Source organism: Rutilus rutilus (genome assembly GCF_951802725.1).
Source record: "Rutilus rutilus genome assembly, chromosome: 4".
NCBI lineage: Eukaryota > Metazoa > Chordata > Actinopteri > Cypriniformes > Leuciscidae > Rutilus > Rutilus rutilus.
In genome coordinates this window covers 12,507,580-12,520,144 of record NC_140212.1, presented here as the reverse complement: position 1 = coordinate 12,520,144, position 12,565 = coordinate 12,507,580, and the positions used below count along the sequence as shown (strand labels likewise).

Genomic DNA, 12,565 nt, shown 5'->3' with positions numbered 1-12,565 from the left:
TATATTAAACTTACTTTTCTTCTGGAAAAATAATAATAATACTGCTAACATTAATTGTGAACATTGTCTTAAAGTGCTGAAGAAGAAAATTAATTAATATGTTGTTCATGTTGTTATTTAGCACGTTTTGAAATATATGTGACTCCTGAGTCACGTTGCCTGTTTAGGGTATAAAAAAGGGATTAACTCTAATTTTGACCATCTGTGTATTTTGAGTTTTTAATTCACTATATTACAATTAAATCCTAATCTAATCATGACAAACTATATATCGTTGGAAAGGTCTAAGACTCCTAAATAGATATTCTAGCTCTGTTTTTTGTTACGAATTATGTAGGAACAGTAATAGATGGATTTATGACAAGAGTGCGCCTCAAAAAATCTACATCATTACAGGAGTTCTGGCGTTTGTCACAAAAAGTCGATGCACACACTTTTAATAATTGAAACTTTGGTTTTCATGCTAAAAGTTCATAATAAAACATATAATCTAGTATTTGTCAATAAAAAATGATAAAATAATGTTATCCTCTAAAAAGCATAACATATATATATATTATCCTCTAAAATATAATATTATCTTTTTATCACCTTTTTTATTACATCACATATTTTAGTAGTTATCATAAATTAGGTATCATTTGAAAGCTTACAAACTCAGAATTCATCCTGTGAAAACCGTTTTGAAATTGGACGTTGCGTTACCATAAAAACGGTAGTCTAAATTCTTTTCTCTGGCTCCACCCCTTTTGGGCGTAATCATGTTTCATAATTTATGATCAAAACCTTTTCTAATCTTGACAAAATATTGTCAGAAAGGTCTGAGTCTCAAGGTTTGATATTTTGTGACAGAAGTGATATTTGGACAGAAATGTATTAATTTGTTACGGCAGAATACATACAATTAAATTCAATGGAATGTATGTCACCCGGTGGCTATTTCTGGTATTACGCCTAAACAGAATCTCATGGGAACTTCAAGTTTTGTGATATCAACTTCAAATTTGGAACAAAACATGGTTAGATATATGGCTTTGATTTTATATTAATTTTAGAGTAAAACATATTTTGTAAAATAGATATTTTATATAAAAGAATATTAAGTACAGTATATTTGATTTACTGTAAATTTTAACTTCCATAACTTTTTCATACTTTCATTTTTTAAGTGCTTTCACTTCAGCAATAATCTGCAGAGTGTTTTCTTTAAAACAAGACCAAACTTAGGTCTACACCCAAAAGAATTCTTGAATTACAACCATTTAAGTTTGAATAGTGCATTTTAATGTCCATTCTCAAAAAGGGGGTGACAGTTAAGGGGTTAAAGTACCATTTTTATGGTATCGCAGGGTCCGATTTCAAAACAGTTTTCACAGGCTGAATCTTGAGTTTGTAAGCTTTCGAATGATATATAATTTGTCAACATTAGATCAGGAGAAGTATAGGATATAATTGTTTTAAACATGCAATGGCAGTTACAGTTATAGATTTGGTCCTTTTTTATACCCTAAACAGGCAACGTGACCTGGGAGTCACAACTCATAAAATCCAAAATATATCAAATATTTCAAAAATTCTTTTGGATATGTTTTACTTAAGTCCAGATGATATAAAAAATTACATGAAATTATTTTTTGCTTATCATTTTCTACTCTTGCCTGTTTAAGGGTTAATATATTTTAAAATGTAATTTATTCCTCTGATGGCAAAGCTGAATTTTCAGCAGCTATTACTCCAGTCACATGATCCTTCAGAAATCATGACCCCAAACATTTGAAAAGTAATGTATATTTCACTCAGTACGGTGTGTAAAATACCTTTGCACCAGGTGGACCATCTTCACCCTTCTCTCCTTTATCTCCGTCAAATCCTGGAAGCCCACGTTCACCCTGCCATATAAAATTTGAACATACTGTACATTGACGTACATATCAACATACATTGACCAGTGTTTGTCCTTTCTACTTCAAAAAGGTAACAGTTTACATTAAAGTCTCATTTTTTAACATTAGTTAATGAACATGAACTAACAATGAGCAATATATTTTTACAGATATTATTAACCTTTGTTAATGTTAATTAATAAAAATGTTATTTCACTGTGCATAGTGTTAACAGATACATATTTTGAGTTATACATAAGCTAAGATAAATAAATTATGTAGTAAAGTATTGTTCATTGTTAGTTCATGTTAACTAACTAACGTTAACAAATGAAACCTTATTGAAAAAAAAGAAAAGAAAAATTCAAATGGCTCACAAGTGTTGTGAAGTGTTATGAGTTTGCACAGTCAATTATGATTCAAGTACCCTAGGTAGGAAACATTAGTGAACTTATACAGAAATACAGAAATCTTACCGTCTCTCCTTTCAGACCTTTATATCCTCTGGGTCCTGGCATGGAGAGTGGGCTACCCTACAAAAACAGGAAAACAATAAGGTATCTGGTAAATAAGTCTAAATAAACGCCATCCAGGTATGCTTATGTGTTGTCCTTACCTTGTCTCCTCTGTGACCAGCCACACCTTTGTCACCCTGTCAGTCAAAAAGTTTTGTCTTTGTTAATTTTGTCTGGTTTATATTCTAAACAATTGAGTCTAAAATGCTACGTCATATGGACCGTTAAATGTTTCTTCAAACACTGTTGTAAATTTGAATCTGTCATACGCTGAAGAAACATAAACCGGTTTTATTCACAACTGACGCAGATTGTGACGTTGGTGTGAGTGTGTATGTCTGTGAGAAGAAAGTGCTGTTCGCAGCAGTTTCAAACATACAAAGACTGGCTTGAGCAGAGAAAGAGTTGAAGAGAAGGCACTGGCAAGTCAATACAGAGAGAAGAGAGGCTTCTGTGAGCACAGTAGTGCTGTCAAAGCTGCCTATAAATCTTTGAGCTACAGAGAATGACCCTGGCAGAGAAGGCTTGGCTATTAACATTTAAAGCCCTTCAATGCTTGGCCATAACCACCATAGACATTGAGGGGGACAAGTCCTCCCCAATAGTTAGAAATGGAATAGAATATTCTTGATGCTGCTCTGCTGCACTCCATTACATTGCACTCTGTTTGAACAGTGCTCGTCAATGTCAAAATGTCTGAGCTGGCCATTCAAATCAAAAGGAGGCGGGCCTTGCTGTTCACAGAAAACAAGTGCGAATTCCAACGCAACACTTTAGTTTTAAAGGCCCACTGAAGTGCCTTGAAACGCACAGCATCATTCAATGTGCTGACGTAATTTCCACTGAAAAAGGAAGACAGGGCAGGACATATCGAACAGCTCCTCCCCTTTTTAAAAAACAGCCAATAGAGTTTAGTTTATATCACAGCTCGGCCAGAGCCGTTGAGTTCGGCAAAGCCGCAGTTTCCTCCTAATCTACTCCACATCGCTTTAAAATATAGCATTCTGTGTAAAATTCAAACGGGTCCAATATGTTTTCTGGTATACGCCAATTCGTACATGATCTGCTATGTTTTCATTCACATGAATCATGTAATTCATAAATGAATGTGACAAGACAAGAAACGTTTTGCGTTCACCCCCCAAATGAAAAACTTTGGTCACCCCCAATGTTCAAGACATGGTAACTGCCTTGATTCAATGTTGTAAACTTAGAATTTAAACCAAGATGGGTTAAAAATGGAAACTCACCTTTTCTCCTTTCACACCAGTCAGGCCTTTGGGACCCTTAATTAAAGAGAAAGGTCACAAGAACTTAACACATTGTACAGAATCACGACAGCTGCGGCACTTCGATCATTTCAAGTTTTGCCAGGTATTGTGTATTAAAATATTTATTTTGGGGCATTTTTTCAGATATTACAGTTGAAGAGAGGACAGGACTACAAGGAGATATTGGTGCGAAGTGTTATTTTTCCCATGACAGTGAAAGCAGATGTAAAGAAACAGAGATGTGAGAGTGTGATTTGGTTTAGCTTTGATAAACATGATGACACTCGGGCTGATGTTGTCATGCCCTACAAACAAGTGAGGTTGACAGGAAGAGATTCTTTATCACTAAAATATGGAACATGTTATTCACAAACTCCAATACGGATCAGTTAACAAATCAATCAATATAAAGCAGAGGAAGTTCCTTGTGATAGGCTGCCAACTATCTCTGATGTACCTGATGTTGGATGGATGAATGAATAAATGAACGAATGAATGAACAAACGGGTCTGCCCATACACTTGAAATGGGTCTGCATTTAATCTGCTTACAAAATATTGTCTACAGAATGACACATGACTCACCATGAGACCTGGAGGCCCTCTAACACCGATAAAGCCTTTGGCTCCCTTGTAATAATGAGAAGTTATTAATAAACATTTAGAGTAAGCAGAAAAAAAAACATGCAACTGTTTTCAACACTAGGTTTTATAATTTTTCATTTATTCAAATATGCTATTACAGAATAAACATATCACCTACAACCTATCTGAAGGAACATTTATCATAATATTACCCGGCGACCTGTGAGACCGGAAATTCCCCTGTCACCTGGTTCCCCTGGGATAGTGTCTCCCTGGTGATAGCAGATAAAACTTTTCATAAATGTTTATGTTTATGTCTGTTTGTGGGGTATTTCAACCTAACCTGTTCATGTTGAGCATCAACATAACATGCGATGACTTACCCTTTCACCTTTAACCCCGGAGAGGCCAGGAGGACCCTGTAAAAAGACCAGCAAGTTCTCAGTTCCTTCCAGCCCTTCACTTTTCACTCTATAAATTAAAATCCAGAGTAAATGTATTGAAATACACAGTAAATGCAGCAGTGGTACCTGCTGTCCAAGAGGACCAATTGCACCTGGAGTGCCAGGTGACCCATTCTTTCCTCGTCTCCCTCTATCACCCTGTAAAAACATTTAAAAAAAAGAAACAATTCATTCAGTAGTTCATTTTTCGCTTTCAAATAGCAAAATGTGATTAATAAGGAAGTTATTTAACATAGAATGGGTTGATCATTACCTTTCTACCTGGCTCTCCAGGGTCACCTGGCTGACCTCTTTGACCTGGTGACCCAGGGATGCCAGGATTGCCACGGATACCCTGAATGCCCTGTGCTCCAGTCGGTCCTGGTTCGCCAGGCTCACCCTAAGCACATAACACAACATCAGCAACAAGTCGTTTATTATAAGCTGTGTTTGGGTTTATGTTGGTATTCTCTCCTGTATGTCAACCATTAAACAGCCCAACTGGGAATGACAGTTAATTTCACAGTATTGGTAAAGGACACACTTTTTGTCCTGGTGGACCGGCCTGACCAATTGGCCCACGGTAACCAGTTCCAGGTTCTCCCTGAAACAGAACACATAAACAAATCATAGGAGGCTAAAGCATTATGGGATAAACAGTTATTGACAGCAGGCTGAAAATGAGTGTACCTTCTGGCCTTTTTCTCCAATCTCCCCCTGCGCAAATTCACAAATGATCAGCCACTCGCAACCACAATTTTTACAGGGCAAATAACAAAGAGCTCTACAGCTCTACAATATTAACAAAGACTAATTCAATCCATTTCAGGCTCGCAGGAGTAAAAATAAAGCTCTGGGGGCATCAAAGCAGGCGGAAGGGGACTACTGAAATTCCTCCCACCAAGGTTTGATTGACAGTAATCATTTCAACATTGTGAATGAGGAGGCGGGGATGTCATGTGTGTGGGTGGGGTGCAGACCAATCAGGAAGCAGGGATGATTATCTAACAGACTTTGGTTTGGGAACACACAGAGCTTATTCAGTAATAATAGCCGACGAGAACACTGCTCAAATAACATTACTTATCAGGATGGGACTGTCATGCTTATTACTAAGAACAGATCGTTCTGACTTAGAATGAAAAAGCTTGCCTGACCTTAGGGCCTGGTTTTCCATTTTCACCTGGAGGTCCCTGTTTAAGCGAGGAAAAACACACATACACCATATTACAGCAAATAAATTAGGGTCCAAAAGTCTGAGTATGTCCTAAAAATGTGGGATTTAAAATCTAAATTTGGAAATAACCATGGAATATATAATATAATATAATGTTTATTTATATATTCTTAAACATATATTTTATAATTAAATAATGTTTTCCATTGGTTCGAAGGTAATAGATATTTTATTCTTTATTACATATATGTTGTGGATATGTGGAATATTTGTATTTTTGTTGAAAACTTTAATTTTAAAGCATATTCTTACCTTCAGATAATCACAGTGGGAAATACGGGGCCCCATGTCTTCCTCTCCGTTAGTCTCTCCCATCCTCTCTCTCTCCATCTTTTCTCTTTGTCTCTCCCATTCCATTCTTTGTCTCTGTAACTGTCTCTCTCTCTCCTCATTTTCCTCTTGCTCCATCTCCGTCTCCCTCTCTAGCTCTCTCTCCCTCTCTAGCTCTCTCTCCCTTTCAAGTTCTTCTGCCCTTTCTCGTTCCAGCTCCATCCTTTCTTTTTCCATCTCCTGTCTTTCTCTCTCCCTCTCTAGCTCAAATTCTTCCTCTGTCTCCTCGCTGCCTGTATCACCATCACCTGAACTGTATTCTTTGGTCTCAGCCGCACCATCCTCTTCCTCCATGTCCCACTGCGCCTCAGTTTCCTCTTCAATCATTCTTTCCTTGTTCTTAAGATAGACTTCGTCTTCTCTCTCGCCCTCTTCTTCCCTCCCTCTTTCCTTGTACATCTCTGCAACAGGCTCAGTGTCTTTGTTTTCTTGCTTCTTTTTCTACAAAAGTGACAGAAAAATTAAGTGTGAGAGCTTTATATCATGCTATTAGATTCCCTTTTTCTTGCACTATAACAAGTAAATAATCAATAAAAAAGAATCAAACATTTATTTGATGACAGTATTTTTTTGTTTACTTACTATTCCAAAATTTTAACAACTTTCAGGAACATATAATGCATCTCAACAGTTTTCTATTAAAATACTAACAGTATTGTATGTGTCTAACAGATTAAATAACTACAATAATTAATGTGGTTATAATTTTGACTTGTCGTCTTGTGATGCCGAGATCAGTTTGTTCCTCTATTTAAATTATTTTTTATTTCATTGATTCAATTTAAAGGAGTCATAACCTAGTATTACCTTGGATACCCACGCTCTATTATAGTCTTTCAGGCCCTTCTAAAAAAGAAAAGTGAAAAAAAAAATAAACACAGCTCTGTCATACCTCTGACCCTTATTTCTGAAGGCATTATTGTCTCGCGAGATCTGATGCGATATTTTGGCTGTCGTGGACGGTCATTTTAATAATGCAAATGAGGGGCGCGTTGATTGGTGGCAGGAAGGAGGGGGGTTGACACCGCAGGTAACTTCAGCATATCATTCCAAAATGACATCATGGCGCAAATTGTGAATGAACCCGACCTGGCCGCGACCTACGGAATTCAACCGTATATGTATAATGAGCCAGACTCTGAACCTGAGCTGGAAAGGGAAGATGTAGAGTCGATGGAAGGACGTCTACATCAAGATGTCTCTGAATGGTAAAGACAATCATTTCGACTGAGACATACATTATACCTTTTATTTAATGTAGATTACATTAACGGAGATGTAGTCTACTTTTTTTTAGCAGCTTACAGTGGTTATTGAGATCAACGTTTGCTATCATGTGGTGTTTTTGCCTTGTTTCACGTTGTGGTTTTTTAGACATTCAATATTTTTCTTCTACAGACATGTCACGTGATCTTTTTCTTTATGTTTATTATTACTTGACTGTTTGTTTTATTTATCTATCCTTATCTATTCTATAAAAAAATCAATACAATTATATGTTGTCATAGTTATATAATATACAATTCTATAAAAATATAGCTGTACAGCTATCATTTTCTTGTCTGTTTATCATTTTTAAATTTGCCCCAAATTTGTGAATGATTCCGGTGTCGTGCCGAATTTTGACTCCTGCCAAATTATTACCCCCCTAGTATTGGTAGGTTTAGGATTAGTTGTGGGGGTGGGGTTAGGATTAGGGGTGGGGTTAGGATTAGGGGTGGGGTTAGCACCGGCCAGTGTATAATCGTTAGGCAATCATAACATACATTGATTCTCGTGGAAAAGTGAAAATTACAGGTCATGACTCCTTTAAGAATCTTCTTAAAGTTTAATTACAAATATAAGGAAAACTCCTTGCATGGCATTTCTGAGGTCACTTTTCTTTTAGGTAGATTAAACTCACTCACATTCAGCTTCTTTTTGCCTCCTGCTCCTGAGGTGGAACGCTAAAAGAAGATGAGATAGCACAATTTTACTTTCTTCCCTCCATTTCCCTCCATTACATCATGCAATCACATCTGCAGCTCTCCATAATGAGCTTATCAAATCACAAGCACATCACCTTATATCCTTGTCTGTAACGGTTTTGTCCTCCTGGCGTTCCAGGCATGTATGCCTACAGATGACACACTTGATTTGTGTTTCCTTAAGATGCTTATTCTATGTATAAATAGAAATTCTCCTATAACGAAACATTAGCCGGACTGTTATGAACAAGTTGTTTTACCATGTACTCAGGCGAGGGGGCGCTCCTCTTCACTTTAGATCTTGCCCCTTCCAGGCCACTATTGTGGGACAAGTACCCCTGTTTACACCCAAACAGTCTTATAAACATCTTTCTCTTACTCATGTACATTTACTCCCCTACTTTACTATATTTACTTACTAAAGCAATTGAATTAAACGCTACATGTGTATTTAGGCACCATAACATTATAATGTACTGTACACTTTCAGAAAAAATATACAATTTATGCATTAATAAGTACACTTTAGGTAATAATAGGTACCTTTAAGGTACTAATATGTACCCTTTAGGTGTAAATAAGGTACAAAGGTGTAGCTTTCAAAAGGGTGTCAACCCAATGACAGCTTTTGTACCTGAGTGTATGAAAAAATGTATACGCACTTTGAAATTAATTAACAATGTTTTAAAAGATTAACTTAGATGACGGCAAAGGAAATCTAAAATTAAAAATAGGGGAAATGAGCATGCACAATGACATGTAGAATATAAACTGATACCGATAAATTAAATAAAACCAATAATATCGGCCAATAACTGATATGGTACCAATATAGTTGACCTCTTTATTTGAAAATGTTATGAAGCAAACATTTTTCATGATTATGAAAAGAATTAAAGACACACATAACACACAATAAAGACTCAGAAACAGGTTAAGACTGGTTTAGGAAGAACACATTTACTGACAGACATGCACAAACAGATTAAATACAAAAAGAAAAGCAATATGTCTTTGAATTTCACCAGTGAAAACAGGTCACATCATGTTATCGCAAATGAAAAAAGCAAATATGCAAACAAACAAAATACAATCCTTTTTCAGTCTTATCAATAAATAAGGAACTGATGAACAAATCGATGTTGCATGAGCTGACAGGGCAAATGATTTGAAACTCTAAGCAAGTTATTAAAACAACTTTAAGACAGCGTTTTGTGTCGTCATGTTTATATGAAATATATGAATGATTTAGCTTGTGTTTGTTCAGTAAAGATGTTTATATTGGGCTGGTATCTCTTCAGAGAGTGCTGGTGGTTCTTCTCAATCTATCAAAGCCACTGCAGCGTACTGAACGCGAGACGCGGTGGAGGCGGCATGGATGAATGACATCATCATTGTGCGACGGGACAGGAGGCTCTCCCAAAGTAATGCCGGCCAGTGAGATCCTCCCCCTCTTTTACCCTTCACAGTTTCTACACACTTGAATGTCTCTCTTACAGATTTTAGGGGAGCTCCTGTGTTAAGAAAATAAATATATTAAAGAAAACCTGTAGCTAATCTGTAAAAGCGACTATGAAGCGTGTTTAATGTTTCATTCTGCAAGTAAACAAACCAGAGGAATCATGCTTGTATGTCAATGTGTTACTTCATGATATTTCATTATATATTAATGTTTATGTTCTTGAAACTCACACTTTATACTTATACATTGAAGTTGACTGTTTAAAGTGCATATGAACTTGAGCAAAATATTGTTTGCACTGGTGAAATTCATTGATTTTGTCATGCAAAAAATAAAGAGGCATGCTAATTAAAAGTGCACGCTAAACTCAAATTTATTCATCAGTTGCAATAAGCTAAAGTGTCCAACAAACATGCTAAAGGAAAAATTCCCAAAGCTATAGTTAGTTCATGCTTCAAACAAAAGCCACATGCAAGACTGAGCTGTGGAATAAAACAGAAGGAGGACAGAACGCAAAATCACAGACAAACTTTTACCTCCTCTGCAGTTTGTGTTGTATTCATCACTGATAATAATGTGGTTTCAGGTGGCTTCTGTGAAACACACAAAAAAATAAGTTAATGTGTATATCATTTACATTTAGCTGCTGAAATGCGAACAAGTACCTGCTCTGTTACTCTTGATGTAAGCAGGGGACTCGCTGGCGTTGTGTGAGCCGTCTGAAACAAATTGAGAGGACATTTTTCTATCAGTCACACTTGTTGCAAAGCCATACTGTGCAAAGGGGATAAATGATGGTGCATGTTTGTCATAAGGGAATTATACAAATTAAAGTACAGCAAATTAAAATGATCCTAAAAGTGTCTATTTAAAATATGTATTCCAGTTTCCACAAATATTAACCAGCACAACTGTTTTCAACATTGATAATAATAAGAAATGTTTCTTGAGCGGCAAATCAGCATATTAGAATGATTTCTGAAGGATCATGTGACACTGAAGACTGGAGTAATGATGCTGAAAATTCAGCTTTGCTGTCGAATCAATTATATTTAAATACATCAGTTATTTTAAATGGTAATAATATTTCACAATAGTGCAAATTTCTGTATTTTATCAGCCTTGGTGAGCATTAGAGACTTCTTTCAGAAACATAATAAATCTTTTGAAAGGTAGTGTATGCTCTTACCAGTCTGTTCTCCTCTGGAGACTGTGTAATCCGAGAAGATGTTTCTGTCTCACCCTGTGTGAATTTTTTACATTTTTTTTTACATCATAAAATGCCCTGCTCCTATGCAACCATTAACATTTTAAGGTTAAGCAGAGACTCTTACCTCATTTTCTTGTGTGTATAAAGCTGTTGTTGCTGAGAATTTTAGCTGAGGAAAAAACAGGTTCCAGCAGAAAAAAACGTTAGCTCAATGCATATCATACAACCATATAGTATTGAGGGAAAAGGATTGCACTGTAACATGCATTCATCTAAATTGTGACTGTGTCCACAATAGTGCTTTCAGTTGTAAATTTATGAGTATACTGTGATATGATTTGGTTTGGTTTTGATAACGCTCACCTCCTCCCCTCCGTCCTCCTCCTCTCGAGAGGGAAAAGGCTCTTTTGTGGGCAGCTCGTCCTGACATGATACGCACAAAACATTTAAAAATCAGTGTGAAAAGTTAATGAAAAATGCCTACAGTGTGACATAAACTGAAAGCTGAGAGATTATGAGAATAATTAATCAACATTAATTAGAATTACGATTTCTTATTTAGGCTGGGGAGTGGGAGTAATATATTACAGTCTTTTAAATTGCGAAGTGAACGGTGTGATTGGACTCTCCAGTGGGTGTGGGTGAGGGAGAAATGAGGTAAACTTATAGTGTAGGCTGATATGTCAGGTCCCATTGAGCAAATTATGCATGTGTGAATACTAACAGACACATTATAGATCAAATCTGATGTACTGTGTGATATATTCTGAGTTTATGAATCACATTAGTGTATTTGCCTTCATCAAGGTATCTTACATTAGATTTCACATCATGCTGTATGATCATGTGATCATACATTTGTCTGTTTAACCCTATAAAGTCTACTTGATAGACTTACCTCGTATTCAAGACTGTATTCCTCATCGTCATATGATGCTTCCTGAACCTCCTCTTCCATGTTGTCTTGGTCTTCCTGTAATTTAACATAATAAGAGAAATGATTTCTACCTTCTAATGATGAATATAGAACATGATCAGCTTAATAGGTTTGTTTTGATGCTAATGAACAAACAAACTGAGCGAGAATAGATTAGTGATATATTTACATATTAAGAGGCTAGATTTACACATTACAGACTAAACTAAATAACAATATTGGTAATCATGCTTTATGGAGAATTGAAGTCATTATAAACCACCCAAAATTTGGTTTGTAAAGACATGAGGGTGAGAATTTTCATTTTTGGGTGAATTATTCTTTTAGTTAAAATAGTAATGACTGTGATTAGTGAAATTTATGGCATATTTGTTAGATTTTTAATGCATTATGATTATGGGCAAATCACAGGTGTATTTAATGTTCGATTTAAGTGTATGTTTAAACATTTATTTAGTGTTTATGCTTTTTAAATGAAATATTTAGGCATATTTAGACAAGTCTATAATATCTCTAGTATATCAGAACAATTAAGTAATCACAAAAATAAAGTTCAACGTAATAGAAAAAAGGCTATTATTAAGCTCCTTCAGATGTGAATGATGTGTGCATGTCAGGTTAGATGCGATGATGAATCATTTACCAAACGTTTCCTTTGCCGTTTTTGCCGTCCTTTATTTCCTTTGCCCTGGTTGAGAGTTTAGCAGTTGAGAAGCGTCATAATTC

The 12,565-nt window shown here is 35.9% G+C and overlaps 1 protein-coding gene across 1 annotated transcript in view; it reads right to left on the bottom strand.

Moving 5' to 3' along the window:
* The window catches only part of col7a1l (collagen type VII alpha 1-like), a 61,161-nt gene that overhangs the window by 7,789 nt on the left and 40,807 nt on the right, over window positions 1-12,565 (bottom strand). The window contains exons 73-95 of the mRNA XM_084406354.1: window positions 12,483-12,527; window positions 11,801-11,875; window positions 11,266-11,325; window positions 11,027-11,071; window positions 10,882-10,935; window positions 10,358-10,411; window positions 10,229-10,285; window positions 8,491-8,568; window positions 8,326-8,379; window positions 8,171-8,209; window positions 6,186-6,704; window positions 5,854-5,889; window positions 5,387-5,413; window positions 5,241-5,300; window positions 4,971-5,096; window positions 4,784-4,855; window positions 4,637-4,672; window positions 4,466-4,525; window positions 4,254-4,298; window positions 3,649-3,684; window positions 2,500-2,535; window positions 2,360-2,416; window positions 1,818-1,889 (exon numbers count right to left, since the gene is read on the bottom strand). Of these exons, the coding sequence (XP_084262480.1) occupies window positions 1,818-1,889; window positions 2,360-2,416; window positions 2,500-2,535; window positions 3,649-3,684; window positions 4,254-4,298; window positions 4,466-4,525; window positions 4,637-4,672; window positions 4,784-4,855; window positions 4,971-5,096; window positions 5,241-5,300; window positions 5,387-5,413; window positions 5,854-5,889; window positions 6,186-6,704; window positions 8,171-8,209; window positions 8,326-8,379; window positions 8,491-8,568; window positions 10,229-10,285; window positions 10,358-10,411; window positions 10,882-10,935; window positions 11,027-11,071; window positions 11,266-11,325; window positions 11,801-11,875; window positions 12,483-12,527 (1,743 nt within the window). The remainder of the gene's footprint in view (window positions 1-1,817; window positions 1,890-2,359; window positions 2,417-2,499; window positions 2,536-3,648; window positions 3,685-4,253; window positions 4,299-4,465; window positions 4,526-4,636; window positions 4,673-4,783; window positions 4,856-4,970; window positions 5,097-5,240; window positions 5,301-5,386; window positions 5,414-5,853; window positions 5,890-6,185; window positions 6,705-8,170; window positions 8,210-8,325; window positions 8,380-8,490; window positions 8,569-10,228; window positions 10,286-10,357; window positions 10,412-10,881; window positions 10,936-11,026; window positions 11,072-11,265; window positions 11,326-11,800; window positions 11,876-12,482; window positions 12,528-12,565) is intronic.